Genomic DNA, 20,819 nt, shown 5'->3' with positions numbered 1-20,819 from the left:
TCAATGGAATATGCTCTACTAAAAATATACCCCCCAGCCCAAATGGACGAGGTGGTTGTTCTCTACTGCAGATACACCGTATATATGACCATCAAAAGACAGCTTTGAATCTAATTTTAGCTAAAAAGTAGTAAGTTGAAAGTTCAGCCAGTTAGCATTACAAAAAACAACAGCCAGAAAAGCCTAAGAGAAAACAAAGCAAGAGACTTGCAACAGACTCCTTCAAATCTCTCACACAATTTCTTTGTAATAACTCTATGGTATTATTCTTCTATTTTTTAGGGTAGCTTTCTTTAGAGTTTTGCAGTGCAAAAGGCACACAATAGAAAGAAATTGAGTGCTTTGCCAAGGCAACAGATCTTGACTGTAGTTGAAATACAGGCTTTGCTTTCTAAGCCTCTCTACAGTGTATAGGGGATGAGCGAACTAGAAAGCAGGTCAAGAACTGGCTGGACTTCTAGACTTCAAGAGTAGTGGTCAAAGATTGATGGCCACCAATTGCCAGGGGCATTCTACAGGGCTTGGTGTCAATCTGATGTTGTTTAATGTCTGCTCATTGATTTGGGCAATGGGGTGAAATGCACCCTCAATAAATGTCCAGACAACATCAATTTGGGAGGAGGGTCGATATGCTCAAAAGCTGGGGCTGCCATGAGGAGTATCTCAACAGGCTGAGAAAATGGGCTGACGGAAATCTAATGAAGCCCAATAAAAGCCAACACAAAGTCCTGCGGTGGGGTGGAGTAATTTGATGTCATGAGACATGCTGGGGACAGGCTGTCTGGGCACTGCTGTGCAGAAGAGGACCTGAGAGCCCTAGTGGATAACAAATCCAGAATACGAGACTGCAGAGCAACGTTGTCGTAAAGAAGGCCAAACTCATACAGAGTTGTTCTGGTGGGTTTAACATAAGCATAAACAGAGGGCAAAGGTAAGTTATTGTTCCCCCAGTAGCTGTAAGACCACATCTGCAGTACTGAGTCCTCCTTGGGGCTCATGAGTAAACAAGACATTGCTGTACTGGAACGAGTCCTTATCTTACGTTGAAGTTGACCCTGTTTTGATGTAGGGCTGGGCTAGAGACCTCGGGAGGTCCCTTCCAGCCAAAAATAACTTATGATATACATAGAACACGTGAATTTTGAATTTTAAGTTGGCAGAGGAAATTTTATACAGTGTATGAAATGTGCAGAATAAGCAGGCTAAAAAAGCACCATTCAGGGAATACTCTCTTCTGTCTTTTTTGAGTGAGAATTTATAGGTGCTTTATATTTACAATCTCTGCAATGTTTTGTTTGCTGTTTATAATGTAAGCATGACTGCGACTGAATGGTCGAGCTGTGGCTATTGATGTGTTGTGCGATTCTTTCAAGATTGCATTTCAAATTATTCAGAACTGAAACAATTGGCAAACTAAAATGGAAAGACTGAAATAGTTATTTCCCTCTGCCTGTGTACTTGCACCTATTCTGGAGGTTGTCATCACCATGAAATGGGTGGCTGAAGGTAAAATGTGCCAGTATCTGAAAATTCATGATCAGCAATATTATGTTGTTCAAACTCTGTATTTCAAGTTGTTCTTTCTCCAAACTGGATACCTGAGTGTGTGTTTATTGGTTGCTTAAGGGTAAGAAATGGTGGGGAAATAAAAAGTGTAATAGTCTGGTTTCATCTGATCTGTCTGAAATCATACCATTCTGTAGAGTTAAGATTTCACTTAAATAAATTTGTTTTGGATAAGGATTGAAATAATATGCTAATAATATTACCTTTAACTTGTCCACATTTTGCCTTAGAGAATTTTGCACAATATTCTTGGGGAAAAAAATATCCTTATTTTCTTGGTAGTAATTTTAATTTTCTTCATTTTCTCCAGTTGTTTGTTATTGAAAAAACCCAAAACCCCAACAAACAACTCAAAGAATAAGTTAATTTCATTATTCTTAATACTATTGGAAATGGAACTCCCACAAAATCAGATATTATTCATTTTGGGGGGATTTTGATTTAATCTGTTGTATAAATAGAGTGAAGATTGTTTGCTTCTGTTTTCTGCTGTTCTTTACGGGAAAGGTTTTCATTAAGAAAAGATGTATTACTTCTTACAGAGAAACTAGAGTACTAACTCACTGCATATGTCTCAAGTATTTTAATTCCTTCATTTCCAGTACTTTACATTAACTGAAATGGAAACTCCTGGGAGTCTTTTTCCTTAGGTTTTTAGTCATGTATAAGATTGTTTTAAATGCTGTTTGGGAGAGTTCACAAACAGGGAAGTTACCCTAAGGGAGCTGGTCTTTGAGGCTCCATCAGTAGCTAACGGAGGGCACTTCTTCGGCTAGGAGAAGCCTGGGGAGATCACCCTATGATAAACGCGTCCTACCTGCCTTTATAGTTGCGTGCTATCTTAGTTCATCCAGTCAAGGATTATTTAAATCCACTTATGTTATTTTCACTAATAGAATGTCTTAGAAATTAAAAAAAAAAACCAACAACAACAAAGGAAGAGATAATATTAAAGCATCTATTCTAGGTACAATGTCTGTTAAGCTAGGAAACAAAACTTTCCCTCCCCTCAACATAAATAATCCAGAATTAATTAGAAAAAGCTGTAGAGGCTTACAAAGGAAATTGCCACACCACTCCACCCCCTGTCTTTTTTTTTTTTTTTCTCCTAGCAATTCAACTGTTGCCGGCTTTGTGATTGAGCTCCTTTGAGAATTAAATCTTAAATGAATCTGCCTTTCAGATTGTTAACAGATTTTTAAGGAGAAAAGAAGCGTCAAGAAAATGCTACGTTAAATATCAACTAAGAATTTAACTTTGTAAACCATGTGCTGTTTGTAGTGACAAGTCTCATACAGATCCAATAACACAGCACAAAGTACGGTAAGCCCAGGGGTTTCGCAAGTAGTGTTTTACTCTAGTGTGGTGTGCCCTCATGTGGTTAAAGGAAATATCTTCTCGATTGAGTCAGACACCCTTTGAATTTATTGTTTATTCTGCTAAAGAACTGGGAGAAAAAAAGACTGTTAGCCAAACAGGACATATTTTGATGCTAAGTAGATTTTTGGACTTTTTTTTTGTTGTTGTTGTTTGGTGGTTGTTGTTGTTTTAAAGCTCTCAAATGGTACTTAGAGATGAGTACAAATATGGTAACGTTTGGTTCTGATTCAACAACAGATGTGTGTAATTTGCTTATTTTGTTTTATGAGATGCTGAGGATCCACTTACCAATATTTAGGATGCAGCACCTTTGTTTCTGAGTGGTTAATACTGATATCTCTAAGTATGGAAATGGAGACTTGTTTGTTGATTTTCTCCCACATAATATATAATACCAGTAGTCTTTTACCTTTGATACTATTTGAATACTAAAAGAATTAATTTTGTCATGCTAACACCTAGCTAGCTACTCAATATATTTCACATCATGCTTGTTATGTGTTTATAAGCTTGACTATTCATTCTGTACTCAGTTTTGGAAGGAATTAGAATTATGTATGGTTTATTATTTTTTTTTTAATTTCTCATAATTAATGTAGGTTGCAAGCAGCTTGTCTGGGGGGCTTCATATCCTTACAGCCAATTGCATGCAAAATATCTTTTCTTGTACTTAGAAAAGTAGTATAAAAAAGTTTTGCCCCAAATTAAAAATTAGTAAAATCTGAGAAACCCAGGAAAACACACTTATGGCATCAGTGACATTTACTGTTATAAGTAACAAGGAAAACAACAGATGTCAGCAGGGGGGCTGCACTTGTAATAACATTAACTGTGTGAAGTTAAATAAAGTTACTGAATGCAAAAAAAATGCTTCATCCTCAATTACTGCTCAGATGTTGCTAAGACTATTGGACAGAGCACTGGAAGTTAACATTTCTGTCTTCTTGGAGGTCACTGCTGCTTAACGTGTATTTAATGATTATCAGGTAGACTATAGCTTTCTGATTATTTTTAGCTGAGGTAAGATAAACCTCACATTTTGCTGTTTAAGGGAATATTTTTTGAACTGTAGCCTGTTAGCCATGGCTAGGTTGCATGGAGATGATTGTTTAGGGCCAACTAATTTGACTTTACTGGTTTTAACTTGTTAAGTTCCCACACAGATATGTGATGTCACTACGACAAGGGTGAGCAGAAGGAAGAGGGTCACAGGATCACAAGCAGGAATGACTGTCATCTCCAAATGTTGCTCCAATTAAAATTCAATCTATTGCTATATAAAACCCATAAGCAACCTTGATTTAGAGCTTTGGAAGACTCGAAGGTATGGAGATGGCAAGTGCTTTGGGGCACCCAGATCCTGGAGTGTAATTCATAAACCAAAGTTAAATGATTAGGTGTGGCTGGTTCTGTTAGGTGGTTGAGAGCCAATGAAAAGAGAGCAGCCGAGGAAGAAGCGGAGAGAGGAGAAGAGAGAACACAGGCCTTGGATGAGGCGAGACGAAGAGAAGGCAGCAGAGGGACTGGCATGAAGAGTGTGCTGGTATGAGATGGTGAAAGACCTTGTTGCAGCCTGATAGTCTGGAGAGTGCTGTGACAGTTGGTGCCCCGTGTGAGGCCCTTCGATTATGAGACTGTGTGTAATGAGTGGTGACAGTGGTGATGGCTGTGCTGGGGGATGTTTGAAGTTTTGAACAGTGACGGTGGTGCCCAATGCAGTGGAGACAGGTGGGTATAGCCTGCGATCCAGATCATGTTGAGATAGGCGGAAAGAGCCTGGGGATCTGGATCAGACACTGGTAAAGGTGAGCTGTTGGGATCAAAGAGAAGGAAGCCCAACTGCCGTGGAGTTTAGAGACTGAGGGTAACGGGCGATAGCAGCAGAGTACGTGGCCAGACATGGCAGCAGCCTGCAGCAGTGGCGGGTCCAGAGCAGTTCCGGCCAGACAGCGGTGATGGCTGTGCCGGGGGAAGGCGTGGGAGCAGCACAGTACCATGAGCAGCTCCGGCCGTTGCTGCTGCTGCTCGGGCTGCTGGTATTCTTGCTGGCATTTATATGCTTGTTGAAGGTGTCTCCAGTTGAAGAAGAAATGGGAGACCACAAAGATGTTAAGAATTTTTTCGGGACACAGAATGATGTGTTAGTGCTGTATTCTAGATCTGCTGCTGCTGCAAGCTCACTCAGGTTACTGTCCAGTGTGACCCAAGAGGTGAAAGGACAGGGTACTACAAGTTCATCAGAACCACCCTCTGAAGAAATCAAAATCCCAGATGCTAATAAAGCAGATAAGAAGAAAGGTGATCAACCTGCAGAAGATGAAAAACCCAAGATAAAAGTGAAGAAGGAATATGAGTCTGAGTTCAGGGACAAGTTGTCCGAATTGTATGAAAAGTTTATTTGTAAAAAATTTGTGATGGTTGGTAAAAACATGAAGTATGAAATGTTACAAAGAAAAAGAAAAAAAAGAAAAAAGGGGATTTGTAGAGGAGTTATAGAGGACTATATGAAAAACTTATTTGTAAAAAGGTTGTAATGATTGCTAAAAACATAAAAAAGAAAAAAAAAAAGGAGGAAGTGCAGTGGAATAAAGCTGGGTTAATTATCATTGATAATATACAGCTGTGGGTTGGCTTCAGGGGCGGTGGATTGGTTGATGTAGATAAGGTGCAGGTGTGGCTGGTTAAGTGGTTGAGAGCAAATGAAGAAAGAGCAGCCGAGGAGGAAGCAGAGAGAACACAGGCTCTGGATGAGGCAAGATGAGGAGAAGGCAGCAGAGGGACTGGTGAAGAGTATGTTGGTATGAGATGGTGAAAGACCTTGTTGCAGCTTGATGGTTTGGAGAGTGCTGCACCAGTCAGGCTCCCTGTTCAACACTTGGTGAAGAGAGATGTTTAGGAGTGAGATTAGGAAGATGACAAGTGGGAGAGATGCCAATGAAAATGGACTTTTTGAAATTCCATCACTTTCTGGAACTTACACGCTCAACTCGGAGCCCACAAAAGGGAGTTTATGTCATATGGTGATTAATTGAGAGCAAGTCTGGTTGAAGTTAGATAAGTCCTCCTTCATGGTGAAAGAATGGCTCATTCTTCTCTTTTCAAACCCAACCACGCTAGTGTTGCAGCCCATCTTCTTATAGAATGTTTTGGATGTTAAGGTGTTCACCCAGGAAGGAAGAAGACTTGGTTCCCTTCTCTCCTGAGCCTGAGGTACTTCAAACCCATATTTCTTACCCCCAAGATGATGCTGTACCCACCAGTTCCTAGCCCGGTCTCTAAGCTACGTAAGGTAATGATCCTGCTAAAATTGGGCCATGGTGTGGGGAAAAATTCTTGTTTGCTCATCCAACTCAGTATAGGTATCGGCTATTCTTATCCGTGATGAAGAAATAGATGACAGAAAATGCATGCCTATCACTAATCATGAGTCTCAGTCTTTGAAATGGTACAACCTAACTTGCTTGTGTAACCTAAAAAACTGAAATAATGGGGATCTGTGGATTTCGTACTTTCTTGATGGGGAGCAAGCCCTGTTGTGCAGTTAGAAGAACCACAGCGAATTTGAAATAGAGAGGAACATCTTAAAATTTGACTTTTATATTTTATTTACCTTAGAGGCATTGAGCAGATTTTTTAGGAATTGGATTAAGCCAATAGTTTGTTTGAAGACTCTTTTCTCAAAGTGATAGTAACCTATTGTGTACTCACTCTAATTAAACACCTGCTTAAGCTTCCTAGCTTGGCAAAAGCCAGAATTACTGAAATTCCTAACGGCACAGAAACAGGGAGGGTATCTTGTAATTAATGTTGCTGTTTGTACTGCAAGTTCATTGTGATGGTCTTGGTCCCAGTGGTTACCAGTTGACGAGTGCCCACACCGCAGCACCACCATCAGTGACACTAACCGGTATTCTTCTTGTCAGGCTTTCACAGAGGTTGAATGAGCTGTAGCAACTGAACAACTGCTTCTGTGTCTTTAGGGCTTTTCCTGGGGTCCCAGTCGAGACAAATTGTTTGGGTGGTGTGGGGAACCTTGACTCACATATATGAGCAAGTGGATCCATTGGAGCCCAAGGAATACGAACCTACTCTCTTTCATGAGTGGAATATTAAAGTAATTTTTTTTTTTTTTCTGTCTACAAGGTAACTCCTTTTATGATGGAGTTATAAGAAAAGAAGCTGGAATTCATATTGGCCTTATAAATAGCATCACAGTAGTTTAGTGCCAATTAACAGTAGAACTTGGTCACAAAAGGAGAATTGAAACACTGTTGTTCCTAATTTATTACAAATTAGAGGTGAAATATATTAGAGGAGACATTTTGTTAGCTTAACTTATATTGATTATTGTTTCAGTTGTGGGAGAGTCAGTGAAAACTTATTGCAGGTTTGTATGACTGTTGTATAAAAGATAATTTTCCAGCAAGATTTGTAGGAGGAAAATAAGCATGATGGGCAGAGTTTATTGGGTTTTTTTTCTTATTATTGTCAACAGAACAAGTAGTAGGAAATTCCATAGACCATACTTGCTGAAGAACTTGAAAATACTTGCTGATGAACTTTAAAAGTGCCTTATATAATATTCATTCACATTGGCTAGCATATATCAGCCTCTTCCCATGGTGTGAACACTGATAAGAAGAATATAAATTAACAGTAGCGGTGTTGCTATCTCTAAATTACGTCCTAAAGGTACATCATGTAGACAGAATAGAAATATGCAGACTTGTTCAGAAATTTGTATTTGGCAGTGGAAACATGAATGAGAACAGTTAGCTGTCCTCAAGTTAGATTGGATTAAAATATACTGGCTCTAATCAGTGTTGCCCAAGTTATCTGCGTACTTTACATCCAAAAGTTAGCTATGTCATTGGCATTTTTTAACATCCTAGCTAATAACTTATACATTACAGAAAATAGTCTGCTTACTAATGGATTCTTCTAACCAGTAGGTGTTTACTAACACTGAAAGGAACTGGAAGGAGTACAAAAAGACTTGGTTAAAACACTGGAAATTGTTGTAGATATGAAAGTTATATTTGTCAAATATCTATAGATTATAGGAGAAGAATTGCAGTTTTATGACTTAGGTAGACAGCTGGTGCTAATTGTGCAGAGATAATTACAAGAGTTAATTATGTAAGCTGTTATGATTTATGGGCTAGTGACAGTGAGTGGCACATTTCTTAAGTTGACAGAGAAGATTGAAGAATGGTAATTATGAAAAAAAGAAGTTATATTAAGGACTGAATCATGCTCAGAGCAGCTGTGTTCACAATTACATTGGTGTAATAAGGAAAAAAAGTTTTACGCGTAGTACTAGAGGATAAGCACAAATATGGAAAAAAAAACAAGTTAGCTGCTTCTATGTTTTGTATGTGAATGGAGAAGTAGTTGTTGCAAGTATTTTCTATGATATTTTGCTGAATCTTGTAGTTGGATTAAGATTACTTAATGAGCAGTACTTCTGAGAGCCATATCATAAAGTAACTATTTTGTGCAGGGTTGGGAATAAAGCAAAGTCCCATGTGTTTTTCCTCTGGTTTTGGATGGTCAAAGTCAAGAAGGTCACAGACAGTATTCAGGTCTGTTCTCTACTTCATTTTGAGCAAGGAATTGAATCTGATCTGCCATGCCATTGCTTTAACCCATAACACAATCTGTTTCTCTCTAAAAGAATTTTGAAAAGTCTCTGTTTCTTCCTGCTGCAAAAAGAAAGAAAAAAAGGAAATGTAACCCTGAGACAGTTTGGAAAATGAAATTCTTGTTTTTCAGAGAGTTGTGGTGATTTATTTCTTTGAGCAAACAAACTTCTTTCGGAAACAGAGGATTTTGAAAAACAACGCTCAAGGGGATACCATTATTATAACCAGTGAGGCAGTAAGATAGTGCATTCGAGTGGAAGGTAGCCTTATATCTAGAAGCAAAAGGGCCCTTGCACTAAAATGTCAGGGCTGTTTTTTTTCAGGTCATTGAGTGTTTCTAGCAGCTTGGTGATATATGAGTGTATGAGAAGAGAAGAATAACTTTGTAGCTGTTCACTTTCAAGAAATGCCACTGGGAAGAACAAGTAATACTTACTTGAAAATAGAAGGGACATAGGGGAGAATAATGACATTTTTTTTGCAAATAACTAATGATCCTTCAGAGAAAACTTTTTACATTTATTTCACCCTGGCACAACCAAACCAAAGTATTTGTACAAATGGGAATGATTTTCGTAATGTAGATGTTGGCATAGCCATAATTGATCTACCTGCTTTGGTTTATTAAAAAAAAAAAGTAAACAGATAAATGCTGTCTACCCTCTGAAAAACTCCAACAGCCTCTGCCATTGATATTTAAAAATCATAGATTCACAGAATCATAGAACGATTTGAGTTGGAAGAGGTCATCTGGTCCAGTCTCCCTGCCATGTGCTGGGACATCTTCCACTAAGATTGGTTTGCTCAGAGCCCCATCCAGCCTGATGTTCAATATATCCAATGATGGGATATCCACAACTTCTCTGGGCAACCTGTGCCAGTGCCTTGCCACCCTCACAGTAAAGAATTTCTTCCTAAGATCTAATTTAAATCTTCCCTCTTTCAGTTCAAAACCATGACCCCTTCTGATGCCAAAATGGCACAGAGTAACTGCTCAGAGACAAATTTTGTCTTTAAGCAGCAAAGGTATTTATTTTGTACAACATTGGAGAGCTAGCCGATTAGTATCGGACAAACTAGCTCTGAAGTTTTTAGTGAAAAGTTAGGTATTTCATACAGTTTTCATGAGAGGTTACAACATCTTTACATACATATTCATTTGATTTTGACACCCAGTCATTCCATTCATAATAGGTGTGACCTAGGTGGAATAAACCTTTCAATTTTCGTTGTTCAGCGATTTCCTGACTTGATGGTCTGCTTATCTCCTTCAGGTGCCCACCTTATCTTTTCTAATTATTCAGAGTACATTCCTTTCTCAATATCACCCAGAGCATTGCACCAAACTCATCCTGACTTAGCTTTTTAAGACCATGTTCTGTTTCACTTCTCCTGTCACAACAGGCCCTATTAAAAAGCCCATCCCCATCTTTCTTACAAGGCCCCATTAATTACTGAAAGGCCACAATATGGTCTTCCTGGAGCCTTCTCCTCTCCAGGCTGAGTAACCCCAACTTTCTCAGCCTTTCCTCATAGCAGAGGTGTTCCATCCCTCTGATCATTTTTGTGGCCTCCTCTGGACCTGCTCCAACAGGACCACGTCTGTCTTGTGCCAGGTACCCCAGAGCTGGATGCAGTACTGCAGGGGGGTCTCACAGGAGGGGAGTAGAATCTCCTCCCTTGACCTGGTGGCTGCACTTAGGAAGCAACTCAGAATACGATTGGCTTTCTAGGTTGTAAGCGCACATTGCTGGCTCATATCTAATTTTTTACCCACCAATATCCCCAAGCCCTCGTCTAGAGGATTGCTCTTAATCCTTTCGTCACACAGGCTGTACTGAAAAAAGGTGAGTGATCAGTGAGAAACTGCCAGTATTAGTATAATAGTAATAATAATAATAACAATAACAATAATAACAATAATAATAATGTTTTCCTCAAAAATTGTCAGTATGAGTATATTTTGTAACGAGGTTATAGAAAATCTTGAGTAACTAATGTAATTCAAGGAAATACTGAGGAAAGAGAAGGGTAAGGTATTACAATTCCTAAACTTTTGTCCCATGATTTCAGAAATCCGTAGGGAAGACAGTTTAATTCACAGAGCCAGGAATGTTCTTCTATGAGCTGTAGCTGCTGACTGGGGATTAATTTGATGAGTATGTGATCTAGCTCTATTGCCTTTCGCTTCTGGCATCCCTTCCTACACATGACCTTTTCAACAGGGAAATCCATGCTAATAGAATTTTCTGCTTTTAGCAAAGACATCCTCACCTTTCTTTTGTGCTGCTGCAGCTGTGTAAGGAAGACTTAATTCAGGATGGGACTGAACTATTAATTAGTGAAGGTCTGTTTTTCCAACAGAGATCTGTGCTAGAACTGTGTGAAGCTTCTTTAATAAAATAAGAGAGCAAGGTTCCCTAGTGTGATCACAAAGCCAGGATCATTATAGGGCTGCCAAATTAGCTTATGTTAATTATCAAGTGATATATTTGATAATTGTACAGAATTTTAGGTGAGGTCTGCATTAATTAGTAACAGAAGCTGATAGAGACGTTCTTTCCTTTGTACCAGTATAGGTGGGATAAGAGATTTAAAATAAACCAGTTGGCTTTAAAGCCCTGCCAGAAAAATGAGCTAAGTTCTTGTCCTGTCTTTTTGTCTTCTCCCTGCTCCCCCCCCCACCCGAACACAAATGTATAAAATCTTCTGGGCAGACAGTTCTGAAAAACTCAAGCATAGTATTATTAAGATAACAGGATATTATTTTTTTTCTTTTTATGGTGCAATTTATCTTAGGTTATAGGTTCATATATGGCTTTTAAAAAGGGAAAAGTAGCTAATATGCCATGATTTTTTTCTGTCACTGGTATACGAAGTCTTTCTCCTCCCTTCCCCTCTCCCAATATGACTGACTTCTCTGAATGGTACTTCTAATTTTGGAAGAGACTGATTTCTTAGCATTTCAAGCTGGAAATTTCATATAATTCAAAAGAAGCTGACACAAGGTGGGCAAAATTGTAAGATTCAAGTTTTTGTGAGTGATTTTCTTCCTGGTAGGGTGTGTATTATGTAGAATCCGACCTGTCAGTGCAAAGGCTGGAATCCAGAATTGCCCTTTCCCAAATGAATTTCTTGACCCCACACTGAGAATGATTTCTCCCATTGTTTATGGCCTTTTAGTCAGGTGAGTCTTCTATCTCTTGCTGCATGATGGTACAACTTTGTTTAGAGCAAAGAAAACCCCAGCATTCCAGTTAGCGTACCGTTCGTGATTACAGTACTTCCTTGGGAAATGGGAGATCTCCTCTGCAACAGGAGGGTCCAAAATTCTACTTCCCTTTGCATTTTTTATTAGGCCATCATATTGAATTTTACAGAATATTTTTGGGAACCTCGAATAAAATCTGCTTTATGAATGAAAATTATTGTACTTGTACAAATTGTTGAATGAGTTTTTCCTTATAACCAGTTTGAAGCTCTCTTGTTCCAACTTGTGCCTGACTTTCTTGTATTGGAGGCCGCAAAACTGGACACGATATTCAAGGTGTGCCAGGGCAACTGTAACTTGATAAGACCGTACTCTGTACCCCTAATATGGAGATTAAGTTATCTAAAAATAAGTGCAGAAGAACACAAACATATTAGAAAATTCTTTAAGCAGTACAGTAAGTCCATGACAGTTTTCTTTGACTCAATGCATAAGGAAGGTGACAATGAAGGTTCATAGAAGCTGCTTAGTTTTCTAGGTGTAGCAGTAATGATTACAGTTGGGATTTCTGTCTTGTGGTACAAGATGAGGAAATTTCTTCATGTTCTTTGGAAAATATTTAAATTTTGGAACAAATGTATGCGCTCTTTGTGTCTGCTCTCAGTGGTTTCTTTACTATGTGTCACTTAAGCAGCCAGAGACTTTCTCATTCATTCAGAGATTGTACTGCAAATGCAGTTTCTGGCACTTGAAGTTTTTGCTTTGCTCATAAATTCACATTATTTCATTTAGATATGCTGATTACATTTTAAAGCTGTATGTTGGGAACAGTCCATGTTGGGTCATATAATTGTGTTTAAGTTTACTCCTTCCTGTACTTGCAGAGATTGATAAATTCAGAATGTGGAGGTTTTTTGGAAGGACATGTATTTACATGTATAAATTATTACATGTGCCAGAGATTTCAATTTACACTTTTGTTAAAATTAGCTGAAGATGCATACATTATGTTAAATTGGGGTGAAAGTGTGTTTTCTTTTTCTTAAGAAAACTAACCTCTATTTGCTTCTAGAGCTGTAAATGAGACTGTCTCTGAAATGGATGAATAGTGTTACTTTGATCAAATTACTTTGGAACCCCGATTCAGCAAAATAATCAGTTTTATCTATTAAGTTCATTTAAGTGTATGTGATACTGAATAATTTTCCAAGCAGATTGAAGTGCTTGGAATGGAGAAATAAAATTAAGTGATAGATAGGAGATGTGATTTGTACAAGGTCAGACTTTAGTGACAGTGATGGGACTGGAATAGATGTCGTCTCTCTGCTGTCTTCATCCACAGGCCATGTTACAGCAGGAGATGTTATGATGTTTCAGTGGTACATACTGAAGATTATATTTCTTTTCCTTTTCTTTGTAGTTTCTATTAAGAAATATGTATTTGTTAACCTACACCAGCCTTTTCTTTGATCTTAGTGTCTTTTCTTTTTCCCTTTTTTTTTTTTTTAAATCCTAGGAAATTTGTTTTCATAGAAAAAACAATTTAGGTCTATCTTAAAGTTCCAAACATTTAAGTGTTGGTTTTTTTTTTTTTGTAAATAGTAATATGAAAAATATAACTGTTCCTGCTGATGGTTTCTTAACGTAGAGCATAAAAGAAAAATAAAATTGTCCAGTCACCAGCCTTCTGAATTATTAAAGTAGGTTCTGTGAAAAAAATCAGGAACTACACTGTGTCTGTTTGCTTTTAAATCTCTTTCAAATATTTAGAAACTAAAAAGCAGGCTACTGGGGTTTCATATAAGCCCATGAATATTTCTATTCAGATAGAAGAAGTGTCCCGAATATGGCCTAATTATTGCACTAATTTCTGATTGAAATATTAAATTGGAAAGAGCTACATGACAGAAAAAAAAATCAAAAATTGAGAAGTAACCAACATAGTTATAAGGGGCATGCATTCGTTTTCTTCTTATTGTATTCAATGGCATTTAAATATATATAAAACTGATCTGAGTCCAATTAGACTCAAGATTTGGCCTTCATATTTTTGTGAATGATCTTACCTGTGTGTGCCAGTTGACCTCTTTGTTAGCAAAATAAAATAAAATAAAATTTCCTAGCATCTCTAATGCTGCTGTTCAGATAGCAGTGAGATGTTGCTGTTAAAGTATTTTATGTCTGTAGATCTCCACTGTTTAAAATTCATAAGCCTTTGCTTCAGTGTTACAAATCATTGAGCTACACTGGCAAAGAATGTCTCTAGCTCCCTTTTGTGAACTTCTGCTCTCTTGGTAACACGTATTATGTGATTTCATGTTTATACTTGAGTCTGAGCTTTTGATATGCTAGAGGCATTTTTATGGTAAGTGTGTTTGTTTTTTTTTTTTTAATGTTAGAAAAAAAACAGCAGCAAAATTTATGAGATACGGGCAGACTTTTTAGTAGGGCCTGTAGTTGATAGGGCAAGGGGGAATGGTTTTAAACTACCAGAGGGTAGGTTTAGATTAGATATCAGGAGGAAATTCTTCCCTGTGAGGGTGGAGAGGTGTTGACACAGGCTGCCCAGAGCAGCTGTGGATGCCCCATCCCTGGCAGTGTCCAAGCCCAGGCTGGACGGGGCTTGGAGCAACCTGGGCTGGTGGGAGGTGTCCCTGCCCGTGGCAGGGGGTTGGAACTGGATGCTCTTTAAGGTCCCTTCCAACCCAAACCATGCTGTGATTCTATCTATGAATTGGGATCAAGAACACATCAGTGTTTCCTTTTTAAACAGATTATTTACTTTGGGAATGCTGTTTTCTATATGTCTGTTAGAAGAAGTGGTAGGAAAAGTCTCTGTCTTCTGGGGCAATTAAGAATTTCTTATGTAATGTGCTACTCAGGACTCGTAACACCCCAATGTGTTAACAAAAATTCTATGCCAGAGCTCGTTCCTCTTCATCTTTGCACATGTACATGTGCTCTACACGGACTTTGCCACAGAGATTCTTTACTGAGGGTGTTGAGCACTGATAGACACCTTTAAGTGATTTTTCTGTATTTCTGCATATTAGTCAGCATAAGACAAAGCAATTGTCCTATGTTAAAAAAGCAATAAATAAAATGTTATTAAATACTTTATAATTATATCCATATATTTGGGGAAGTTCTGATAAACTTTTCCTACTGTTTTATGGTGGTTTGGAATTGTTTGCGGTTCTGTAGGTAATTAGATACCAATGTGTTTAAAGCTGAAAAAAATATTTGCTATGAGCATAGTTTCTTTAAAAACAAGCCGTGCTCACATTCTTCCTCTCCCCAAGAAGGGTTGGTTTTTGAAAATGCTACGGATAGTTTTTGTTTCTCTTGTAAAAGTATCCTATTAAGTTCTTTTGAAAATTCCTTAGTTTTATTATAGGTGTGGAGGAAAAAAGCTCCCAATATATGGATAGAAATAGACCCATATTTATTTCTCATTTCCTGATGTAATTGCACCTGTGATGTGCCCTTGCAGTCACCTCAGAGGCTGCGGCCTGTTTCTTAACTGCTCCCTTCTTGGGAATTCAGCAAACCACTGCCTATAGTCTGGGTTACAGACACCTGCAGTTCACTCTGTGTAAGAAAATCTGAATTTTGTCTTTGTCCTTATGCTTTATTGGAATAAAACCGAACAGTGATAACTGATGACAAGCCAGCTCCCGTTAAACAAAACTCACATAATTAATACCTGTTCAAGTAATATTACATTCTTACTGTTCAAGAAATGGATTCTTTTGCAGGATTCCTCATACTTAGCAGTTTTAGGAGGAAGGCCTCTCTTGTCACTCAAGACAGTGTAAATTAAATCAGGATATATATTTCTCTAAATACACTTACTTAAAATTGCCTGGAGATAACTGTGTTATAAGGGCTGTATGTAAAATGGTTTGCTGCTTCTGCTGCTTCTACCATTAATGTACTAGTAAATCCAGCATATAGAAACATTTCGTTAAAGAACACACACACTCTATATCCCTCTATAAACAGGTGTGTATATATATATATAAAATACATATTTATATATACAACCAAAATATTTTTAAGGGTATAATGGTAATAAAAGATTTATTCAGGTTTTATTCACTTAATTTAGCAATAGAATATCTGTTGTCTTGTTCTCAATCTGATTTTCTAGGTTTCCTTCCTTGTCAGTGATGTCTTATTGACTGTCTATCTCTAGGGACAAATTTATGGTGTTCTACGACAGCTGTGGTCACTATTCCCATTCATTGACTGCATTAATTCAGTACTTCCAAATGATCTCACAAGAGATATGTAATTTTTAAATGGGTAAAGTTAGGTGAAAAGTACCCCACCTCATAGCTGAATTGTGCACAGAAGCAGAAGACTTAGAATTCTGTAAGAGTGATTTTGATGATATTTAATATGAAACTAAAATCTTAGGGGGACTAAAAGAAGTCTGCAATAGAAGTAATTTCTGTGTCTTCACAGGACTTGAGCAGCACTTCTGCCAGCTACAACTTATGTGTGTATGAGAGATTTCCAGTGGTTTTTTTAGCTGTTGACTGCTCCACCTACATAATAGAGAACTATGAAATAATCTGATCTAACTTAATTTACTGACCACCTTTTCTTTACTTCAGATCTTTTTCTTCTCTATACCCTCTGAACCATGCTGGCAGTCTAGTTCTAATTTGTTCAATATGTCCAAATAATTAAGATCAATTTCTGACATTATCATCTTCATCTTCATGTCTTCTATGTGAATTTCAGCATATGCTTAAACAATTTTATTGCTGCTGTATGTGAATGCTTTTCTTAGTCATCCTTATGATGTACTGTACAAATCCATTCCATCTGCTAAACCTGAGTATAGATTACAGAGGTAGCCTTGTTTGCTTATTTATGACATTCTAAAATCCTTAAATAGACAATGATCAACTACAAAAGGATCTTTAAGAAATTTCATGAAGAATAATTTCAAGGGAAAACTAATTAAAAATGTTATTTCTAGATATAAATAGTGGAAAAAAACCCCAAACTGATGATGGAAGAATCTTACCTTCTTATAACCAGGCAGAATCCTTTCTGAAAGAAGGCTCTGGAATACATTTGTTTTCACCTAATACATCCATGCATCCAAGCATATGGTGTTTTCAAGCCCTAATAATCCTTTTTTTTTTCCTTTTTTTTATTTTTCCTTCTCCCATAGTCTATAGTTTTTAGATGTGATTTGAAAAAAGTAGTGCAGAGATGACAAAAGCCTTTATTACAAATATATTTATTTTCTTACAGTAAATTTCTGTCTTTGCACACCAATAACTCACTTCAACTGCCCTGGTTTGTATCCTGGATAGTGCGCCTTGTGTCCCACAGCATTATGGATCCATTGCTGGTTTTTTATACACTGAACACCTGATTTAACATCTGGTTCAGTATTCCTTTTTTACAGAAAGGCAGCCTTTTACTGATGGAGTGATACAACGTTTTTTTGGTCCAGCTAAAAGCTGTGGTGTACACTGTGCTGTGTTGTTCAGCATCCTGCTTGAAGTTTGTAATCAGTTTATTGACAGCTCAATAAGGAATTCCTTTAGGAGATTCTACAGACATAGAAGCGGATTTTCTTTCTTTTTGGATGCTGTGGACAAAGTGGGATCATTTCACTGTCCCCTGTCTTCTTATGCTGGAGCAGTACTAAACAGAATAGTTTTAACCTGTGTAATCTTTGCAGCAGGAGTTATTAATTCCTTAATGTCTGGGAAACAGCCACAGTGTTTTTGTCAGTGCTTGAATGTAACTGGCCGTGCTTACCTCAAGTGACAATTGCTTTTTGAATGGTTTCTGACCCATAGGTGTTAGTTTTTCATTTTATTGGCTTATTCATTTTAAAAAAATGAAAAACAGTGACAAAATGATGCTTTAGCACCAGTGCCCTTCCATACCTGTTTCTTATCTTTTTCTTCTTCACTGCTGCAATGTGATTTGCTTAGCCCAAAATAAACAGACGTTAAAAGGGAAAACCTTTTCAGAAGCGTGGCAGCAGCACTTTGGATTTTAAAATTTAAATTGTACTTAGTGGGGGTATTGATTTACGTGGCCATCTATTGTTTTATTAATAGTTTAAGAATCATTCAAATGGACCAAAACCTTGTTTTTCTTTCCCAAAGGTAACAACGCTTGTTAACACGAGCAATAAAGGACCATCTGGCAAAAAGAAAGGGCGCTCTAAGAAGGCTCATGTGTTGGCTGCTTCAGTGGAGCAGGCTACTCAAAACTTTTTGGAAAAAGGAGATCAAATTGCTAAAGAAAGCCAGGATCTCAAGGAGGAATTGGTTGCTGCTGTAGAGGATGTACGCAAACAAGGTATGTGGAACAAAATGCTTAACAGGGTAACTCCTTTATTTAATGCTTTTCAAGATTTCATCTGAAACCAGTTTGTCAGCTGCTCGGATGATGTAATTAAAACTATGTTCTCTATTACAGTATATCTGTAATATGGCATGTAAGTATTAAAATAGCTATACCTTTGTGAATTGCAATGAGTATAAAGAATGTTTGAACTTGGTTAAAAAATGTGTTTGAGTTTGTGTGTGTGTGTGTTTTTTTTGTGGGTTTTTTTTTTTCCCTTTTAGCTGTTCTGTCACCAAATAATGAACTTAAGTATTACTTAGCAGCTGTGCTGCCCAGTGCCAAAGCTTATTGTGTAATTTTCAACTTGCTTTTTATTCTGCTGTATAACAAAGTGATGTGAATTATCACTTCGCTACATTTCAGTAGTGGTGTAAAGCCTGTGTATGGAGATGTAGAATTAGGATTACGGTGCATACATTTCTGAACAATCTAACACTAATCAACCAAATAGTTCAGTAATATAGAATTATTTGTGGCTTCAAGCATATATGGAAATGTATACAAAGATTATAAAATTATGAAAATATCCAGACAATAGCAATATTAAAACAATCTTTTTTTCCCTGGGTGTTGGTGATAAATGTTAACATTGGTTTGCACACTGCATAGATTAAGCTGCAAGTTTCAAGATACATGTAGTTACAAAAAATTACCTAGTTGGGTATGGGACTTGAGTATGGGATAATAACATTTTCTTTACTGGCAGAAATAAACATGGTGTTGCACAATTTAATAATTGAAGTTTGAAGTGGTACTATAAGAAAACTGCTTTCAAGTCAGGCTTTGCAATCATGGATATCATCTGACAGTTTTCCTTCAAAAGGTAAAATGTGTACCAGATGCTTTCAAATTTACAAGTGTGGTAGGGGAACAATATGTTTTCAATATATGCCCATAACAAAACTTTTTTCTTTTATTGACTTTGTAATTATCTTTATTGCAGCAGCATTAAGTACCTTTCAGGTTTGTTCAATTGTAAAGCCTATAATCTCAAGATACCATCTGCCATATCATCAGTCCTGGGTTTTAGAACAAGACTGACAGATCTCTTGACTGAGATTTTGAAAGGAGTCTAAAGGACTCTAGGTATAACTTACTGATTTTTTTATCGAGTTAGGTCCCTAGCAGTCATATGATGTTTTTTTCCGTTTGTGAAAAGACTGAAATGATCATATGAGCAGGCAGGGTTAAAATATTGTATACATAAACAGTAATTAGTGAATATTGTAGTCTGTTCTATCCTGAGGCTATTTCTTCCTCCTGTCCACTATATGTATATATGGTTTCATTGTTTTCCTGTTCCTGTGTGCTTTGGGATTTTTAAAAATATTCAGCTGCCAGTACATCAAAGTAGAGTATCTGCTGTATACTCTGAATGTTATATGAGTATTCTGTTGTTTGATTTTTGTTGGGCTTTTTTGGGGTGCGTTGTTGTTAATTTTTTGGAGGTTTGTTTATTTTCTGTGGTTTGCTTGGTTTTGTTTGGTTGGTTTTTTTTATGCCAATGCTTGTTTGTTCTGGCATGCAGTTTCATTTGTCAACAAATTCAGTTTCCAATTGCTTACATTTACTTATTTAGTGTTATGTCAAATTCTAGTACAGCATCTTCAGCAGTGGTGTGAATGTCCTTTTCCCCTCTGAGTTTATAGGTCTCTCATTTGGGGTTGCAATGCTGACTCAGTTTTGCTAGCAGCTCCCAAGGATCCCTCTACTGAGCTAGAGTCGTCAGCCTAAACTGTTGCATGTACTCTGATCTAGGCAAATATACCATGTTCATTAGCATGCTATCAGAGCTTCTTATTATCTTTCTTTATGATTAGAGCTTTGTATTAGTTAACAGTGATTCTTTGTAGATTTTTGCTTTGTAAAGCTAGAGGCGTCTGAGAGGATTTGCTGTGGAGGGTTTTGGGTTTCTTCTTGACTGCATTTCTGACTTTTTAATTTATAATAGGTTTTTTGTTCTTTTTAAAAAATCTGTATTTAAAAAAAGACCAGCGATGCAGGAAGCAGAGAGGAGAAAAGAACTTAAGCAGTATTACACAGAGTGATACAGGCATTCATCTTTTGTCAACACTGCAGGCTAGAGAAAAGTCTGTCAGAAAAGTGGAGTAGCGTTCTTGGTCTGTACAACATGAGTCCGTAATTAAGAGAGCAGGAGACACCAAACACCATTATTAACACACACGAGCCACATAAACTAGACCAGCTTTGGTGCAATGTGAAATGATATGTTTAGCTCAGTGAATAAAGAGCTGGATTAATGAACTGAGGCAGTGTTTTGCCAGAGTATTGCTAGTTGAATTTCTGGCCAAATTCCATCTTGGATAATTACACCATCGACCTAAAAATGTCTCCTGCAGTTACAGCTGGCTCTGGTGTGCTCCTCATTTCCTGCCCTATATTGCTGTATACTATTATATACTACTATAGACAGTTGTTGCAATTCATCCCAGAGAGCTTCTTTCCATTGAAAGGTATCAAATGAATGTGCTGTATCATTTGCAAAATACTTTGAAATTAACATGAATGCAAAGAATATATAGCTTTAAGATTCTTGTTACTTCAGTAATGTGGAATGTATATTTGTTGTACAGAACTCTGATGAGAAACAGTTCTCATTTACAAAG

At 37.4% G+C, this 20,819-nt stretch overlaps 1 protein-coding gene across 2 annotated transcripts in view; it reads left to right on the top strand.

Annotated features, from left to right (window-relative positions):
• CTNNA2 (catenin alpha 2) overlaps positions 1-20,819 on the top strand; it is a 515,269-nt gene that overhangs the window by 88,131 nt on the left and 406,319 nt on the right. For both annotated transcript variants that reach the window (XM_056359915.1, XM_056359905.1), the window contains exon 3: positions 17,949-18,144. In XM_056359915.1, coding sequence (XP_056215890.1) covers positions 17,949-18,144 — 196 coding nt within the window. The remainder of the gene's footprint in view (positions 1-17,948; positions 18,145-20,819) is intronic.

The sequence above is a fragment of the Falco biarmicus genome, chromosome 1 (assembly GCF_023638135.1).
Source record: "Falco biarmicus isolate bFalBia1 chromosome 1, bFalBia1.pri, whole genome shotgun sequence".
In the NCBI taxonomy this organism is placed as follows: Eukaryota; Metazoa; Chordata; class Aves; order Falconiformes; family Falconidae; genus Falco; species Falco biarmicus.
This window is presented reverse-complemented; position numbering and strand designations above follow the sequence as displayed.